We start from the raw sequence: 21,262 nt of genomic DNA, 5'->3' as shown, positions 1-21,262 counted from the left end.
TGAATTATTTGAATGTATTGAAATGTATTGCATTGATGTGAATGATTTGAAACAATTTGAATATATTGCATGACATTTTTTATTTGTTAGAATATGGTTCGTGGAGCTTACAGTGGTCGTTCATTCTGTAGTAGCCTGGCTCAGCCTTCATCTTCATGGGCTCCTTTGATAGGTATATCATTTAACTAATTGGATGCTTGATTAGTTGAAATGCACATTCTGTAAATTTCTAACATATTTTTTTACAGATGATGTTTCGCCTGTACATGACCCACCTACACCAGTTGATCATACAAGTCAGGAGCCAACACAGGATGCAAAGTCTTCTCAGTGTAGCACAAGATGACTCATTCAAATAGTTTATATCGATAATCGACCGTAAGTATTTTATTTTCACTTATTGCATATCTTATAAATATTGTATATTGATATTTATTGTGTACCAATTCATGTGCAGCACGAGGTTTGAGCCACAAGAAGTAATACGCGATATTAGGAATTCACTACTTCAACATCTACCACGACCGGTTGCACAATATAAAGACTACAACAAAAAAACATCTGGCGGAATAGATGATCTACTACAGTGGAAGGGCCATGGCCCTATTACTGTCAGGAGAGATTATTGGGAGGGAATGTGCAACAAGTGGGTGGAGGATGCATTTTGAAATCGCTCAGTGAAGGCTGCACAAAATCGAGCGAAAATGCCCGAAGCCCATCTACACACAGGTGGATCTAGGACTTTTGGGAGCCACCTGAAGAAAATGGTAACTCATCAATATATATATATTCTCAATTTTATAAGTATTATTGTAAACATGTTAACTAAATCTTTTGTCATTTCACTTCGCAGAAAGCAGAAAAAAATGCATTGTGTCATACAAGAATGTGTTTGTTGAAACACATAAACGTAAGACCATGGGAGAATTTGTATCAGAGAAGGCGAGAACGACAACGGTATATATTTATTATATTAATAATCATTGTAATATACAAGTTATCATAAACATTGTAATTCTTAATTATTAATGCATACTGTACACATTATTTTGTAGGAGGCATATAAGCAACAGATGGTAGAGCGATATGGAGATTACTCTACTCAGCATCCATCATTTGATCTTGCAGCATGGGTGACTGTAGCAGGTGAACCCAAAAATAGTTGTGTGTTCAAGTTTGAGAGTAATATCAATACCTCACCAGTCATTGCTTCCTCCAATCACGGCTCACAGCTTCTTCCATCAACATCATCTCCAAGCATCCTATTTTTTTTGGTGATGATGTATGCCAGATCATTAAGGACACAATGCGTGACTACTTTCATGAAACAATTGTCGACGTTTTTCGAGATGAGTTCAACAGGTTTTTGCAGAATAGGAGAACTTCGATTGCAGGTGCCTCTCAGGTATGAAAGTTTCATGTGATATATTACATGTCCTTAGATTTCATATAACTTTGATTGCCTTAACTTATGTGCATTAGATATAATTTATTTCAGTATATTTTGTTTATCAAGACTGACCTTTTATATAATATTTTTACTGCATTTAAACACATATGAGCACGATAGAATCACATATACAAATTTTTTACTGCCTTAGAACACATATGAGCATATAGAATCACATATACAATTTTTTTACTGCCTTTGAACACATATGAGCATGATAGAATTACAAAAATAGTTTTTTTACTGCCTTTAAAATATATATGAGCATGATTGAATCACATATAAAGTTTTTTTGACTGCCTTAGAGCACATATGAGCATGGTAGAATCACATATACATTTTTTTGCCTGCCTTAGAACACATATGAGTATGATATAATCACATATACATTTTTTTGACTGCCTTAGAGCACATATGATCATGATAAAATCACATATACAGTTTTTTGACTGCCTTAGAACACATATAAGCATGAAAGAATCACATATACAGTTTTTTTACTACCTTAGAGCATATATGAGCATGATATAATCACATATACAGTTTTTTGTCTGACTTAGAACACATATGAGCATGATAGAATCACATATACAATTTTTTGACTGCCTTAGAGCACATATGAGTATGATAGAATCACATATATAATTTTTTTACTGCCATGAACACATATGAGCATGATAGAATCACAAAAACAGTTTTTTGCCAACCTTAGAACACATATGAGCATGATAGAATCACATATATAGTTTTTTTACTGCCTTAGAGCACATATGAGCATGATAGAATCACATATAAAGTTTTTTTGACTGCCTTAAAACACATATGAGCATGATATAATCACATATTCAGTTTTTTTCCCACCTTAGAACATATATGAGCATGATAGAATCACATATACAGTTTTTTGACTGCCTTAGAGCACATATGAGCATGATAGAATCACATATAGAGTTTTTTTTACTGCCTTAGAACACATATGAGCATGATATAATCACATATATAGTTTTTTGTCTGCCTTAGAACACATATAAGCATGATAGATTCACACATAAAGTTTTTTGACTGCCTTAGAGCACATATAAACATGATAAAATCACATATACAGTTTTTTTACTGCCTTACAACACATATGAGCATGATAGAATCACATATATAGTTTTTTTAACTACCTTAGAGTACATATGAGCATGATATAATCACATATATAGTTTTTTACCTACCTTAGAACACATATGAGCATGATATAATCACATATATGTTTTTTTTTACTGCCTTACAACACATATGAGCATGATAGAATCATATATACAATTTTTTTTACTACCTTAGAGCACATATGAGCATGATATAATCATATATACAATTTTTTGCCTGCCTTAGAACACATATGAGCATGATAGAATCACATATACAATTTTTTTACTGCCTTAGAGCACATATGAGCATGATAGAATCACATATATAGTTTTTTTACTGCCTTTAAACACATGTGAGCATGATAGAATCACAAAAACAGTTTTTTGCCTACCTTAGAACATATATGAGCATGATAGAATCACAAGAACAATTTTTTGCCTACTTTAAAACACATATGAGCATGATAGAATCACATATAAAGTTTTTTGACTGCCTTAGAGCACATATGAGCATGAAAGAATCACATATAAAGTTTTTGACTGCCTTAGAACACATATGAGCATGATATAATCACATATTCAGTTTTTTGCTTGCCTTAAAACACATATGAGCATGATAGAATCACATATATAATTTTTTGACTGCCTTGGAGCACATATGAGCATGGTAGAATCACATATAGAGTTTTTTTTACTGCCTTAGAACATATATGAGCATGATATAATCACATATATAGTTTTTTGTCTGCCTTATAACACATATGAGCATGATAGAATCACATATAAAGTTTTTTGACTGCCTTAGAGCACATATGAGCATGATAGAATCACATATACAGTTTTTTTGACTACCTTAGAGCACGTATGAGCATGATTGAATCACATATAAGTTTTTTTTTTTGTCTTAAGAACACATATGAGCATGATAGAATCACATATACAGTTTTTTTACTGCCTTAAAACACATATGAGCATGATTGAATTACATATAAAGTTTTTTTACTGCCTTAGAACACATATGAGCATGGTAGAATCACATATACATTTTTTTGACTGCCTTAGAGCACATATGAGCATGATTGAATCACATATAAGTTTTTTTTACTACCTTAAGAACACATATGAGCATGATAGAATCACATATACAGTTTTTTTACTGCCTTAGAACACATATGAGGATGATAGAATCACATGTAGAATATAATTTATTTCAATATATTTTGTTTATCAATATTGATCTTTCTTTTTTTTGTAGGTTGCTGACGATAATCAACATAGTGGAGCTGAAGGGATAGATCCAGACAATGAACAAGAGGACGCACGAAATCTTGGCGATGATTAGATTCATGTGTTGAATTTGTTCTACATTCTTTTTGTTACAAAAATGTAAATGTTGAATTGTAAATAATTAGAACTTGCGAATTTTAAAGTGGATCGATTAATTGTTTTAGTTTTCTTTTATATGTATTTTGATGTGTACTTTGTTTTTTATTTACAGGAAATATAAGTTATACAGGAAATATAAATTGTATCACAAAAAAAAAATTCTCGATATTTAATTTTAAAATATTTTTAAATTTTTTTCCTTGTTTGCGACGGATATATCCGTCACTAATTAATACTAGCATTGAATGTAGTGACGAATTAGCGACGATTATAAATCCGTCGCCAAACCAAAGTCACCGTATAGTAACGACAGCCTTGCGATGGATGTTGGCATTCGTTATTCCATCGCAACTTAGCGATGGAACTGGCGACAGATACAGTCCGTCGCTACTTAGCGACGGAATGGGAGACAGATATATTCTGTCGCGATTTAGTATCAAAAAATTCGTAATGGAAGATATCCGTTGTTGATCCATCGCTAAGCTGTTTAGCGACGGATTAGCGACGGATTTAGGTCGTCGCTAATCCACAGGTTTCTTGTAGTGAAAAACTGACAAGATGGTGCCAAGATATGGCCCTAAAAGCATTCCTAAAAACAAATGTTGAACAAGCACTATTGCCTCTATTCTAGCCTATTTTCTAGCTACATGCATCAGAAATCCAAACAAACATTAGAAAGAACAGAGAAAGTGGAGTCAGTTATCTTTCCAATGCCATTGAAATCAAAGCAATTCAATAAGCAATTAGAGAGATAAGCCTCTGGGAATATAGACTAGTTGACTGTTTTAAACACAGAAAAAATTTTGGTACCAAAATGGGTACTAACCTCACAACGCTAAAGTATTGTGGACTCTATTCTATATGTTCTAGCCAATTTTCTGACTACCTGTGCCAGAAATCCAAAAAAATAGCAGAAAGAACAGAGAAAGTGGAGTCGATTATCTTTCCAATGCCATTGAAATCGAAACGATTCAATAAGAAAATAGGGATAAGTCTCTGGGAACACAGACTAGTTGATTGTTTTAAACACAAAAAAAAATAATTTCACCAAAATAGATACTAACCTCACAACGCTAAAATATTGTTGCCTCTATTTTGTCTGTTCTAGCCTATTTTCTGGCTACATGTGCCAGAAATCTAAAAAATCAGCAGAAATGCCATTGAAATCAAAGCAATTTAATAAGCAATTAGTGAGATAAGCCTCTAGGAACACATACTAGTTTATTGTTTTAAACACAGGAAAAATACTGGTACCAAAATGGGTACTAACCTCACAGTGCTAGAATTTTGGCAACTTTAATATTTAGATTGCGTGAACGGTTCCACCATGATCGTCATTCTATGAATTCTTGATTTTTAAAACAAAAATAAAGGTTTTTCACCAAAAATATTTTAGAAAATAGATTCGAGATCTGGATCCAAATTTGAGAAGATTATGAGAACCATTATTCAAGACCTCACACTTTTCCTTCTTCATTGAGAAGGGATCAACCAGATCATTGGTTGGACATCATCGTTGTTAGGATGGTTGCGTTGCTAATGGTACATACCTTGGACTCGATCCTATAAAAAGATGAGTTCAATGGTGGGAGCCACCAGAACTCAGGAAAAACCCAAAAACACGAATAATATACGAACATTAGAACAACTAAAACTTAGAAAAATGCATAAGATAAATAAAATACAAATTTAATTAATTGAATCTCACCTTGGGTTTGAGAAGCACTTTCTATATTCGATGAGTGCGTGAGAGCACAAACGACACTTCGGCTAAGTTCGAGCTTCGAATGAGGGTGAGATAGGGTGGTCTAGACCCTAATTAAGTTGGGTTAAGTAGGCTAGGCCGATTAGGCTAGATAGGCTAAGCTAAGCTAAGCAGGTAGAACATTTAATAGAGTAAGGTTGTTCGATGAATTATAGTAAACCACGTAGGTTGAAGACCAAAGTGCTAGCCACACTACCAACAAATGGTAACACTTGTCATCTATTTACAACCAAAGTGACACTGAGAGATAAGTGATAACGGATCTTGGTTTCAATTCAGCCGAGTGAACTGAGACGCAAAAAGACAGACGAAAGAACATGATCAACAGTAGGGAAGAGCCGTTGTGACATCCCAACAAAAAACCATTTGCATTGAATACCGAAACGTCGATGACATCCCAACAAAAACCATGTGCATCGAAGACTGAAATGACAAGCGACACACAAATTCATGGTAAACCAAATCAACTCTATACAACTGAAATTTGCTAGCGAAACTGGAAATAACAAATGATGTGCAACAAAAACGACTAGATGCACTTACACAGGGTGTCTGTTTCGAGTGCCGCTAGTCATTTCGAAATTAGCTCTTTGTTTTAAATTAATCTTTATGATGTACCTGATTGTTAGTGCCTATATGCATGTGGGAGTCGCAGCAAATCCTACGCATGGCCCAGCAGGGAGAGAAAGGTACGAGTTAGGTCTAAGGTGGGGTCTCGCACAGTCATAGTAATGGCATTCACTCACAGACACAATAATGGCATTCACTCAGTACAGAATGGCGATATAAGAGAAAGAAAACCAAAAGTAATGGCGTTATTTTAGACGGTGCCGAGAGGTGGGAGGGTAAGGTGGGGGTAGGTGGAAGAATCAAATGCTAACGTCGCCCCCAACTAATGGCATTAGCGCTGTTGGCAAAATGTGTGGCAACCTCTGAGATGACTGAACACAGGATCTGCTCCGTGGTTGACCTCTAGCATCTCAAGAAACGTAATCTTTTGAGTTTTTTATATTGTCCTTTGAAGTTGAAAAATACTTATTTATGCTCATAGGAAAAAAAAAGATAGGTATGTTAGACAATTGAAGCTATTATTTTTATTTTATTCAATTCCAGTGAGATTATGAGAGTAGGTCTGTGTTTGGTAGTTTCCAAAAGAATGGAAATAAAGAGGTTCATACCAGGATTTCAGACTTGTGAGGTTGTTTTTTAAAGGATTGCAGCAAAAGGTTGAGTCTTGGATGCGATTTTCCATTACTTTTTACCTGTCTTTTGAATATTCTATTCACTCAGCTCATATCTTGACGGGACCCATAGTGACTGAACACAAAACCTACCCAGAAAGTTTGAGTTTGAATGCCGGTTTGGATCCAAATCAAATGTTTGGCATGTTGAATCTGGATCTAAGTTTCAAAAGATATTGTTGGATCTGATAAAGGTTAAATACAAAGGATTTACATGTAAAATTAATGGTACAAGCAGGTTAATGTTGATCTGGACCCAAATGTAAATCTGACAGAAAGTGCTAGTTCAAATTTGAGTCCCAATCTGAAAGGTCTGACCACTTAAGTCTGAACCTGATCCGATCATATGGTCTAACCTTATTTCAACGTCCATAACCAAGAATAATGTCGAATTTGGATGGGAGGTCCAATTGCACGCCGACATGTCAACCACATGAATTGGATAGAAATTGATCTGCTAGTGTGAGAAAATGCAAAATTCCCAAAGAGCTCACATAACAGCATCTGGAGGGACCTAAACTCATGTTTTATATTTTAAAATGTGTAGTAGAATTACACATAGATTGACATACTTGGTTGTCAGGGCAAGGAAGGACCTCATAGTAAAAATGGAAGAGGCCTAACATATAATGAGAATGAGAGGCCACAAATTAGTTGGTATGGAAGGTCACGAGTCTCTCCATATGCACATAGAGTTTCTGTTACGTGTGCCATGAATTATGGACTACTTTCATGCATCACCCTTTTGGATGTCAAATACTATTGAGATAGGAAACCCATGGCAACCCAAGTTTCTTAACCTCATGTTAAAACCTAATCTAGCAAGGAGTTGGCTTTTTAAATTATGGAAAGTTGTGTTCTTGTAAAAGCCTCTTTTGTATTATTTGGAGTTCTCCTATATGTGAAAGTGTTAAAATAGGATAACCTGATGTATGTGGGTTATAAAAAAAGGGTTCTACGTGAGATATGCAGTAGCTTCTTTGATAGAGCTTCTTGGGCGAGTCTTTAGCACTAAGGTTTGGGTGTATCTCCTGTTTTGTTCATCATAGTCAAACTTTGCTTCTCTTTGCTCTTGGATGTAAGTCATATACCGAACTATATATATCTTGTCTTCTTCTTTGCTAAACTTATTATTGTTGTGGTTTATTTCATTAATTTATGATTTTTTAATAAATTGGTATCAAAGCTTCATTTGGTCCTTTCAATATATCGATGATGTCATTATTGAAGTTTGATATTAAGAAATTTGATGGTGTCATGAGCTTCCGCCTATGACAAGTGAGAATGCTTGTTGTATTGATACAGCATGGATTGAAAGCCTTATTTGAGAAAGCGAAGAAGTCTCCTACTGTGATTAAAGATTATTGGAACGAGTTGAACTATAAAGCCTTAACTGCTCTTCAACTTTACTTGACTAATGATGTTCTCCAAGAAGTCTTTGTGGAGAAGACAACCGGTCAACTCTAGAAAAAGTTAATAGAGTTATATTTGACTAAGTTTATTATAAATTGATTTGTCCTGAAGCAGTATTTATACACATTTTGTATGTCAGAAGGTACAACTATTAAATCTCATCAATAAATTTATGTCTATCATTATAGAGTTGAAAAACATAAATGTGAAGATTGATGATGAAAATCAATCTCTCTTGCTATTGTGATCTTTACCGTCCTCATATAAAAACTTCAAGAAAAACATGATTTATGGTTGAGAATCTCTCACAATATAGATGAGGTCAAAACTAAGCTTACGAGTAAAAAACAAATTGATAGAGAGTTAACTATTGGCGAAGGTGGTGACCATTTAATTGGCTTTGTTGTTAGAGGACACACTAAGGATAGAGTTGTGAATGGTAGTAAAAACAAGTTTTGGTCAAAATCTAAAAATAAGAACATGACTTGCAACCACTGTCATAAAGAAGAGCACGTTAAATTTGAGTTCTTTAAGCTAAGAAATAAGCAACCAAAGGATGACAAACAGGATCAGAAAAAGAAATAATCCACTACAATAGCTAGTATCGCCCAAGTTGATGTCTTTATGGTGGCTGGCAAAGGGATTAGATCGAGTAATGAATAGATTCTTGATTCGGGGTGCTCTTTTCATGTGTTTGAATCAAGAATGGTTTTTTTTTATATGAAGTTGTTGATGTTGGTTTCTTATTGATGGACAATAATGCATTACTGTCAAGGGTACAATTTGAATTAAGATTCATGATGATGTGATCAAAATGTTGGCAAATGGCTGGCACGTTCCAAACTTGAAAAATAACCTTATCTTGTTAAGTACTCTTAATGAAAATGGATGCAGGTATTCGGCTGAAGGTAGAGTTATTAAGGTTGATAGAGGTACACTTGTTGTGATGAAAGGCAAGAAGATTGCGATCCTGCAGGGCTCCACGATAACAGGCTCAACTATAGTTTCGTAACACTACCATGTTGTCATATGAGACTTTGTGATATGAGTGAGAAATACATGACTATGTTAAAGCAAATAGGTTTCCTTTACAGTCAGAGTACATAAAAGATGGATTTTTGTGTGCATTGTATTTTTGAAAAGCAGGAGAAAGTAAACTTTATATTAGGACGCACACAAATTAAGGTACCTTAAATTATATTCACTCAAATTTAAAGGGGCCTGCTCAAGTTATTTGCAAAGGTAGTGCACGATACATGCTTACTTTCATTGATGAATTCTCTAGAAAGGTTCAAGATTACTTATTGAAACATAAAAATGAGGTATTTATTACTTTCAAGAGGTGGAAGACTTTACTTGAGAAACAAACATGAAAGTAGATTAAGAAATTCAGCACCGATAATGATATTGAGTTTTGCAATAATGAGTTCATTGAATTCTTTACAGATAAGGGCATCATCAGGAATCACACTATTGTGATTACACCACTCCAAAATGGAGTGGCAAAATGCATGAATAGGATGATATTAACGAGAGTTTGTGGCATGCTCTCTAAGGTGAAGGTGCCATAATTAAAATAAGATAACCCCACTTCTTTGGTGGGTCTTTGGAACTAAGGTTTGCGTGTATCTTCTCTTTGTTTATCATAGTGAAACTTTGCTACCCTTTGCCTATGAACGTGTGTCATAGATTGAACCACATATATCCTTGCTATCCTTATTATTGTGGTTTGGTTTCATTTCTCATGATTTCCTAACAGTTTCAAAAGCTTATGATCGTCTCTGAGCCTATGACTTAGGCTGCTCAAGGTCGGGTTTATCATGGGCCCCACATCAAATCCAATATTTCATGCAAATGGAGGATCTTAGATCCCTAAAATAACATGAAGGCCTATTTTTTATTCAGCAACTCCACTATTGCTTACCATTTATCTCAATATTTCTTGCGATGGACAATGCACTCATCTCCAATACCAAGATGGATGGATGGTTAGCCAAGTTGCTGCATGTCCACCATACAACAACGCTTCATATAATGTGAAGTCGATAAAATAAATCCACAGTTTCTGGTCACAAGAGGGAGTCAGACCACGAAACTAAGGATCTGAGATCCGAAGATAATCCTAGATGCAAATCCTCATATATCATATTCAAGGCAATTCAAATGCAGTACCCTAGGGTTTTCAACCTGACCTGAGTCCACGTTTTTCCACTGTAGCGAGGTGAGGAAAGTGACACCACTTGGCTCAATGATTTAATCAAATGTTGTCATATCCCCAAGAAGAAAAAGAATTATCGGAAATGATGTGGATGATACTCGCTTTTGGCACCATTCTTTGTTTTGGCCCAGACTAAGGAAATATGTCAAACATGGCCAAATCACTACTCAAAATATGCCAAACATGGCCAATTCACTGCTCAAAATATGCCAAACATGGCCAATTCACTGCTCAAAATATGCCAAACATGGCTGCTTGATTTTTTTATTTACAATCCTACCCTCTTTTCGCCTAACAAATTAGACGCCTTAGTCATGTATGAGGCACCATGTAATTGTCACCTGAAAAAAATCAGGCAACATGTAATTGTTGCCTGAAAAAAATTGGCACTATTTTGTTGCCTGGAAAAATCGATCAGGCGCTATGTATGTTGTCCTATGAAAAATCAGACACCAAAATTTTTAGGCGACAAAGGGCAAAAGCGTCAAGTAAACAGTAAATGTGTCATGTTCCTTATATTTTCTAACTTGAGGTTAGATATGGTATTTTCAATAAAAGTGAGAACCATCTACGTCGGAAAAAACTATATATGTATATGGGCCGATTCAGACTCGATTCAGGCTGTATTGACCCGATTCAGCTGAACCAGACCTGATTCTGCCAATTTTGTAGGAGGCCTGCATCAAAATTTAAAAAAAAAAAAAGAGGCTGATTTGATTAGATGTTGATGACCTTTATTTAATCATTCTTCTTTCTTTTTAGTTAACGATGAACAAGGCCATACACAATGAAAAAATAGTGGCCTTAATTAGTAATATTTAATTACACCGTGATTTCAATAATTGAATGACTAAATCTCGATCCACTCTGTGCCATCGATGTAGCTAAGCTTGACGAAAGGTTTGGCCTCCTCATCTGTTAATACTTTTGACCAAGCGACCCTGCCTGCGTAGTTTGCTCCTGGCCCTAGGCACTTGTATTCCCCATAAAACGCAGTCCTAAGAATCATTAAATAAAAGTATCACTAGTCACAATAATACATTAGGCTGCATGTGGGCATCACATTGAAACATGACCTACCTCATGATCACCAACACTTCATGGAGTTCATGTGTGATTTCAAAACAGGCCTTTTTTATTCATTTTTGAGAAAGTGTAATTCACATATAGGTGCCTAGCCCATGGCAAATTTATGTTTACCCACCTCAGGTTTCAGTACTTGAGATAGATGTTCAAGAAATTGCTTAGATTATCACTTGAGTTGATTTTTCTTTCTCAAATTACTTATTTACAAACAAGTATATATAGAGGGATACCAAAAGTGGCATTCAACGATTTAAAGAAAAAGAAGGCTGAAATTATCATTTTCAAAAGGCAGCTAGAGTAATTAGGTGAATAAAAATGCAATTCACGCAGTCATTGGAGCAATTATTAAAAAGGTTAGGCAGCTACCTTGAATACATGAAACCTGAGGGGGGTAAATATAAATTTGCCATAAGTTAGACACCTATATGTATATTTGTACTCTCTGAGAAATGGATAACAATAATGTAAGAATAAAAGAGAGGGGGGTAGGGTAGGGTGGGGGGGGGGCTCACATTTCTCTACCAGGGTCACCCCAATTGTACCAACCTTGGGGGATTATTATGTTGTCCATGTAAGTGTAGGAAAAAATAACCCTAGAGAAGTTGCCCCATGCCCTCCCCAGGTAGACCACACCTGATCCAGTTACCCTACACTTCACAAATGAGAAGCCTGTGTCATCATGTACACTCATCCTGTTCTGTGCTGTTAGGGCTCCATAGCTCTGAGCAATTGCATGCAGCTGACATCCCTGCAAACCAAACCTTTTCTTCTTTAATTTGCAGTTTTTTGAATTATTGGTCGTACTTGAGATTCTTTTGATACAGTTGGTTTGTAAACAGAGAGCAGAGGGAGTTGGTCACTTGGTCTTGACCGGGTACAACTTAAGAGCCCCAGTTTATGAGTAAATACTGTCACATGGACACGTTATTGAGATTCTTCGTTCAGGGGATAGACATGACAAACAGGCAAGCCACTGACACGTCCCAGGCTATTTGTTTTTAAGTAGTTTTTTGTTGATTGTATTATTAAGAAATGATATTTGTATATATTAAACTATCACACATGGATGTTGTATATTTAAGAAAGTATGTGTCCTCCACAAGGACAAAAGTTTAAAATGGGAAAACAATGGCGGTGAAAATAACATGAGAAATTAAAATTATTTTATCATCTTTTTTTATCAGTAAAGTATCTGAAAAATAATGTAGAAATCAGAAACAAAAATATGCATCAAGTAACAAAAACTGAAAAATAAACCAAAAAAATCACTCTTTTCCTATAAAATAGACATTAAATTAAAATAAAAAATTACAACAAATAGTGATATTTTCATTAAAACGATAGTTTTTGCATTACTTTCAAAAATATTGCGGATGCTTGTTCTATTTTTCAACTAAACCGAACATTCATGTCATGAATCCGTATTGTATCCATGCATGTCAATTTGAGCTATATGCTTTCGTTTATGAGTAAAGACAACAAACCCACTTGGTCCAACTGGAGCGAAGAGACCAGGGCCTCTTAGTGGACTGACTAATGTAGGATATGGGATGGGTCTCCAGACTCAGAATTGGGATACGGCTCTGCTTGCTTGGTTAGAAATGACAATGGTTTCTCACCTAACATGAGACAACCAAGGTTCGAAACCCATAAAAGGTGTTCCTTGCCACAAATTTGAAGGTGAGGATACTCTCAAGCAGGCAGGGGCTTTATCACCGTGTATATATATATGGAAATAGAAACCTACAAAATAGGCATGGTGCTAAATGAAACATGGTAATAGATTTCGTGTTCTTTTGAAATTCTGAGCATACAGATGTGATCTATATGCTTTTTTTTATAGGAATCACTTTTTGAAACACTTGAGTCCGATGCATGAACAGGTTTTTATAAGGTTTCAAAAATCGACGGCCTATAATTTTTATAAATTTTTGAGGTTCAAAATACCATTTCTTCATTCAAAATGCATGATCCAAGTGTCGATTTCCAGTCAATCAATCATGCTGAAGACAACTATGGAGTCAGAATTTTGAAAAAACATTGTAAAATCTTTTTCAATTATGCTGTACACGATAAATTAAGAAAACATATATAGCAATGTGATTTGATAAACCAAATCAAATGAGAGATTTGATTTTTTTTTCTGTCTTTCTTCAAATTTTTAATAAAAAAAAAAATATCAATTGAAAGAAAGACAAGCCAGAGGGTACACAAAAATTACTCTTTACCTTCTCTTTTTCAAGAGGGAAAAAAGAAAAAACTAGTGCAACAAGCAAAGTTAGGAAGGGGATTTCTGACCTCAAAGAGAGAGAGCCCATTCCCAAAGATGAAATCAACAGAGCCCTCAATGTAGCAGTCCTTGTAGTAGTGCCTGCCCATGTGATCATAGAGTGTGTCCTGTGCACCCAAAAACTTGCACCCCACAAAAGCGGCTGTGTCCCCTGAGACTCTGAGTGCCACTGCTTGCTTCCCAACTGCTCCTGGTGGTGGAACTGGTGTGGTATTCTGAAAGAAACATTCATGTTCCTTGATTAGCTATACTTGGCTTGAGGTGCTGATACCATACCATGTCTAAATTCAACCAGACCTACCAAAGACAAAACCATACCCTGGTCCTTAAGGGTAACATAAACTAGACCCGATAAGATACCACTTGTATACATTTTATATTTGAAAATCGTGGATCTTAATCGGGACTTGAGTTGGACTTGGTTATGGTATGAAATTTCATAAACCATACCCAGCTTGGCATGCTATTTGGACCTCAGGGATCTGAAAAGAATAGTTAATTGATCCACATTCTTAATTTGTTACGAGACCCTGACCCTACTCGATCAATTATGGGTCACGATCGGGATACACGTGAGCTCGTACCAGACTAATGAGTTGAACCATGAGACTAACCAAATTAATATCAACATGGAGTCATGGACCATCATCCACTTTCTTTTATTCCAGTTACCAGGAAATCATGAGATTCGAGTCTAAGACCTCTGATTTGAGATGCTAGCAACCACTAGTTTAATTACAAGCTAACCATTGCATTTTAGCCTCGTCACTGTCACCACCTATTTTTATCTGCACCATTTTCACATAACTGCTTGTGGTGTAAACTGACATTTTTGTCTTTTTTTCAGTAAACAACTCGTCCTACGTCACCTTCTGGTCATTTGTTCAGTGACTCTTTTTTTTTTTACTAAACAAAAACAGACACGTTGGAATATAGCTTAGAAAAGTAGGCAGCTAAATGTAATAACAGAAATGTTAGGCATCTTTTTGCAAATAGATGATAAGTTAAGCTGATTTTTTCTAAATGTGAGGTCACAAGGCCAGAGGGATGCAAACGGGTTGGAAGGGAAACGGCTAAATACAATAGGGGAGTCAGATTTGAAACAGACGAAAATTGGGAGACCTCCCCATCCTTGCATCTTAATTACACAATGCAGCATCACTTCAATACTTCTCCTTAAGCATTTGAAAAGAACCTGCACCCAGGCTGAGGTGGCCCAGTCCCTACCAAGAGTTGACTTAGGTAGACTTGCTTCAGTCAAAAGCCAAGGCACCCAACCTTTAAGAAGGGGCCAAAATGATCATGATCACTAAGGGAAGCACCAGAATGAGTCTTCCCCCTCTTCTCTTTTGGTAAAGGGAAACTGTTACTGAATTATTATTAATGAGATTGGAACCCAAGACCCCTTGGTTATGATAGTAAAACCTAACTAGTTATTTTATTCCATTCTCATTGGTTATGCATATTGGAAATTTGCATTTCCACTCATCAAATGGGATATCTAAGCACAATAACATTTACTTTCTATTTGGAAACCTGTATGTATATGGCTGACTGCATTGGGCATGAAGATCTGGAAATTAAAGCGCACAAACCAAAGGACTAAGGATTTGAAGGGACTCGAATATAATTGCGGAGAAGATGCTGACCCCTTCGTTCCAATTTTGACTGACTGTCACTTGTTGGCTCTGTATGAACTTTGTTGTCGGTGACCCCTCTGGGAGATTAACCACGTACTTAGGTGGGGAACTTGGTCATCAATAATATAATATAAAGGTGTACTTTCTGATGCAGGAATCCCATAGACTCTTATCACGTGTGATTCATGCCAAGACATGACAAGTTGTGCAGAACCCTACATGTCTTGATCTAAACTTGTGACTGAACCAGGCGTGTTGGTGAGTGCCTACATCAAGATGTAGGAAGCACATTAAGACATAAGTTGATTCTCTGCCCCTGATATCAAATCCACGACATGCGCCCGAAGGGGGTTGGCTTAGTGGGGTGGGGGCTGTGGCTGCTAGATGGTCTGTCAAGGTTCAATTCTCATGGGCATCATTTCTCTGAGCTAGTATAGCCTCGGAGTTTTATGCTGTCGGCACAACGACCCTTGCTGTGGCAAGCTGAGCCGGTTTGATCAGGTCTTCATGCCGGGTGCGGTTTCTTCAGGTTATAAATTAAAAAGAAAAAACCACGACATGCATGGAGCAGCACGGTAGGGACAGTCCATGCTTGTAGGGTCTACCACTATAGGGTGCAATTCGGTTCCACTCATTCCCAATGTCATCTTTACCGTCACATATACTTCATTTGGGACTTCATTGATGCAATCTGTTTTGATTAAATCTGAGTCGATTTGTTAAGAACCGACAGTTAGATTGTGGTTTTTTTTTTTAAATAAAATGTTTTTAAAATAAAATTAGGCTATTTTGCAGCCATTGATTTGTTAATCAATCATCAGAAATCCTGCACACAGGCTGAATTATGGCGATTCAAAAGCTGATTTTTTTGCTAAATAAACCATGTAGATATGGGGTCAGATTTGATTGCATCAATAAGATCCCAAGGTGGGTATGACAACATAGGGGACAAGTGGAGCCGAAATATTGCTACGATGTGGGTCCAATTAGGACTTGATTCTGGTGGGTTTCTCTTTTTAAAGAAAAATAAATAAATAACGCACACGCGCGCCCACACACACATGCGCACACTATCTATAGACGTGATTAGCGGTAATACCTTAAATGTAATGTTTGTAGCTATGAAGTAAGGAGAGTTCACAGCAAAAGTAGCGGAATTGAAGGTTCCAATGGGCTGCCCATTTGGTCCTAGCGTTTGAGCTGTGTCACCCCATTGCACCACTGTCACATCTGCACCCGCTCCCTCTATGGTTATGAATGCTTTCATTGGAGGAATGCTCACCTTCTCCCTACATTAATTAATTATCACATAACTTATTCAGTTCAATCTGTCATGCTAAACGGATAGCAAATTAAGAATGTGCTAGCACTTACATGTAGATCCCAGGATTCACTCTAATGACAACTCTAACAGAATTAATGGTTGGCAAGGAATCAATGGCAGCCTGCATCGTCGTAAAGTCTCCGGCAGCAGGGTTCTGGTCGACGGTGAGCAGGAATGATGGGTACACCTGGTTCTTGGCAGTTGCAAAGAGGGAGTGATTTAGAGTGCCTATCCATCTCACCCATGTCATGAATTGCTGTTCTAGTTGTTGGTTCCTTGTAGAATTGGCTGCTTGCAATCCTTGTGAGCTCCTTGGTGAATGCTTGTGGCGTAGGTCCCTGCTGTAAGACTGTGTAAGGCTTGAGTTCATGGTCAGAGAAAGGATTAGAATGCAGAGAATGAGTTGGAGATTTGACATTATTGTGGGGGTGAAAGGAGCATCCAAAAGCAGGAGCTGGTGGGAGTTGAAATGAAGGAAAATAAGGTTAGGAGGGAGTCTGTTGGTGTGCTATTTAAAGTTGTACTCTCTCTCTCTCTCTCTCTCTCTCTCTCTCTCTCAGGGGATGGAATTATGGAGGTATGATCACGGGTCTTCTTTTGCCATCATGTGGTTCACCGGCTAAACATATTTGCTGACAAGCACAAACTTCCTTTTTTCTATATTTTTTTAATTATCCTTGGTGTGCCCGTGAAGTTATCTCATTCTTTCCTCTTTCCTATTATGGCATAGCTTTCAGTTGCATCTTTGAGAATTTTAACATTTTGGGGGGGATAATTCGAGGGTAAACCCTTCATCAGCAACTGCACATTGGCTGCCCTCCTGTTGGAAAAACCCTTGAGGTCTCCCCTGCCCACCAGGGAAATACACCCAGCTTCGAGTTTGCGGCCACTCACGGGGTTTCTAACTTGTGAGGTCCTGTCAACTTGGTGACATCATCCACAAGTAGCCCCCTACCGGATGAGCATAGCCCTTATGGGAAGGATTTTAATGTTTTGGGCATTTAGTTTTATTGCTTTTTCTGTAAAGGCAAACTATGCAGTGTGGCATGCCATGCCTAATTAGAAATTACCCAAGTGCACCTTCAGTTTCGTAAATCCATAAAAGATCCCTTCCATTTGAAAAGCCTTCACCATACTTGCAGTAAAAAACAGGTGACTTGACAATAATAAATAGATCTTTTCTAGTGATATTTTAACCCCTCATTTAGTTTTTAATAACTTATCATTTGTGCTAAAAAAATAGTGTAAGTGCATATAGAATCTTGATCTTTTCCAGGATGAATCATACAGCTGAGAGAAACTACAAACTAAAATAGAAGAACTAACCCTGTCCATTAGCATGTCGGCATTTCAGACTTTCAGTGATACAGATAGATAGGCCATGTATATACAAAGGTGGCGACGGGTCAGATCATCTGCCAATGTCAGATGAACGTTCACCAGCAAAGCTGCTGCTGCTGATGATGTCATATGCATCTTTACGGCGAGCCTTACAGTTTGCACAATGGATGGTTGGCAATGGAAACAGTTAACGGTCACGACATCAAAATATTGATAACCAGTGATTTCTCAGATCATCTGTTCCGGATTATAAAAAGGCTAGGAATTGGTTAACACTTTTTTTTATCTAGGCCAAGAAAAAACTAGGAATTGGTTAACCCTTTTTTTTTATCTAGGCCAAGAACAAACTCCAACCTTGGCTGGTCTTTGATAGGTAACCCTGGATGTTCCACTGGTACACAAAAGTACACATAGCTAGCTTCGACCTTGCAGGAAGAGCGTCTTCCATGGATTTCGAACTCATGACATCCCATCAACTTAGAGACATTCAAAAGTCACTCCTACCAGATGAAATGAGCAGTTGTAGACAGCAATTGGCAAACACTTACTGTGTGTTGCTCTCCAACAACATGTTATTGGACTAAGGCTGGGAATTGGTTGTACCAATCTGCACTAGCTTCTCATTCTGACTAAATCATAGTTGGTTCATACTGGAATTTTTTGAGCGAATCAAAAGAATTTCAATAAGCAAATTCAAAAAGCATAAGCAAGAAAGGCATGCATTATGGCCCATGCACCAACACCAATAGCAGAATGTGGTAGTGATCCACCATTGGAAAGCCCACCAAACCTAGGTCAAATATAACGTCACCCCCACTAGAGACCTAAATTCTCCATAAACGCTTCTCGAATATGGGTTAGAATAGAGTCAAACGTTCTGATATCAACCTTTTGTAAACAAATAACTTGTTTCTCCCTCTCGAATATGGGTTTGGTGGGATTTACTAGTCTACACTATACAGGCCACTTAGTTGTTGGAAAGCCAATGTCATCAACCACCGAGGTGGTATCCCATGTGGTAAGCGGGGTCCTGTGTCAAGCTGAAGGCCCAGGATCGAATCCCTCTGCCACATGGGCGGGTGTTGTGTCCGCCTAACCCAGCTTGCCTTTCAAAAAAAAAAAAAGCCAATGTCATCAGTACTTTTTTAAACTAGGGGCGTGTTTCTTACCCTTAGGAGCATAGGTTGGTAATAATATATATAGGTCCACCTAGTTATTGGAAGATGACTAGGCCATTATTCAATTAGAAGAAGATGAGGATCACAAGACAAGCTGTTCATCTTGAATTGTTGTACATAAGTGAAAATGCTCATGGTGTCTTCTACATAATTAAGTGAAAATGCTCATGGCATCCCAATACCATGGATGGATTCTATGCTGGGTCTCAAGTTTTTTTTTTTAGGGCCGATTGACTTTTTTTTTTTTTTTGAGTTTTACTTGTAGAAACTGCCCCGGAACGCAGAGACCTAGCAACGTTGGCTCCCGCACTCGGCGTAAAACTCCAAGAGCCGTTGATGACTTAGATGAACGGCTGAAAAAATAGTTCCTCCATGGTATTTGGGATGTCTTTCCTGATGCACACTCAAGTTTGAGAGTCTGAGACCCAGAGTGTGCAATGCCACAAGGCCAAAACAATGGGAAAATTCTCCCGGTGGACAGGTAGGAGTTACCAAGAGAGGGGTTGATGATTGGGCCAGATGCATGAGCCCATCCCCAACTGTCCTGCAATGGCTGGTTTCTTTTGTTATAAAAAAAAAAAAAAGGTAGTGTGGGTCAACGAATCGGGTATCTGATCCATCATGGTGCACTCAAGCGCGCCCATTGTGCCAGAGGAAGAAAGTGGAACCTGAAGCCGAACCCATATAATCTAGAAGGTATATATTTATTTATTTATATAAAAATAAGTAAGAAAGCACTCAGGTTAGTTGGGTCGGATCTGATATCTAGCAAAATCGTTAACCCGACACGCACGTTACTGGGTCACCTTAACATTTAGGTCAGCATTTTTTATATGCTATTTATGAACATGCATTTGGGTATGGTAGGTTACATGAGACGAGCCTGACCTATTGGCACTGGCAGCCCTACGACAAGAAGTTATAATGTGGTCACTAAGGACATTTTTGGTAATTTTTTATGAGATTCATACTCATGCAAATGAGATTCATTGGTATTGACTAACCAAACATTTTAGAAAAGAAGAAGTGAGAAACCAACTCTCATTTGTAAAGACTGATGAGAGTCAATTCAGAGATTCTGATTCATATTTCACATGTGGCCCAACAAACAAAAGTTATACCAAGTGATTTGCAACAAGCTCATATAAGAGACCTCAAGTGTAGGGGTGGACATCAGGCTGAGGGGGGCCAGCCCGATTAGGACCTGATAAGAGCTTGACAGCCCCAACCCGTATTGAGGCCCGAGCCCGGCCCCGACCACACCCAAGTTACAATCGAGCTTGGGTGAGGCTGGGCCCTTTAAGCCCGACCTGTTATCGGGCTTCTCAGACCCTGTACATTTTGCACATGGGACCAGCCCAATTACCTAATTGGGCCGGGTAACCAAATCGGGTCGGGCCAGGCTGCCCGATGGCTACCCCTACTCACGTGCCTAAAATTACGGTTAGTGACTTACTTCTGACGAGAGATATTAACTAGAATTCTTAGCAAGAATTGAAATCATATTGCTTTGAAAATATGGTGCTTGTAATTCCATAGGTGTGGGTTCAAGTGTAATCACATTTGACAAAAGAAATGTGATGCTCCCACCTATCTGCAGACGCGTGTTGATGGGACCCATAGAATTAGTTAAAATTTATGAGCCCATGGACTCTGTTGTACACGTGTTGCATGGCCAGGCAGGGAATCACATTTTTTGGTGAAATGTGTTTGCAGTTGATCCACTCTCCCCCTTTCAAAAGCCTTTGAGTTTCGTTATTTTATATAGGCAAATCAAGTCGGTTGATCGTACAG

At 37.5% G+C, this 21,262-nt stretch overlaps 1 protein-coding gene across 1 annotated transcript; it reads right to left on the bottom strand.

The window, feature by feature from the left end:
• Nucleotides 1-11,326: 11,326 nt before the first annotated feature.
• Nucleotides 11,327-17,367, bottom strand: LOC149830106 (putative pectinesterase 53). The gene is made up of 5 exons (XM_090015378.1): nucleotides 17,000-17,367; nucleotides 16,725-16,914; nucleotides 13,994-14,200; nucleotides 12,208-12,443; nucleotides 11,327-11,607 (listed from the first exon to the last, which is right to left on the bottom strand). The coding sequence occupies exons 1-5, from the start codon at nucleotides 17,365-17,367 to the stop codon at nucleotides 11,460-11,462; spliced, it is 1,149 nt and encodes a 382-aa protein (XP_089871504.1). The 3' UTR covers nucleotides 11,327-11,459.
• Nucleotides 17,368-21,262: the final 3,895 nt, after the last annotated feature.

Source organism: Nuphar pumila, chromosome 8, assembly GCF_984573655.1.
Source record: "Nuphar pumila chromosome 8, dmNupPumi1.hap1.1, whole genome shotgun sequence".
NCBI classification, from domain to species: Eukaryota; Viridiplantae; Streptophyta; class Magnoliopsida; order Nymphaeales; family Nymphaeaceae; genus Nuphar; species Nuphar pumila.
Note: the sequence above shows the minus strand (reverse complement) of the source record. Positions and strands in the feature narration are given on the sequence as shown.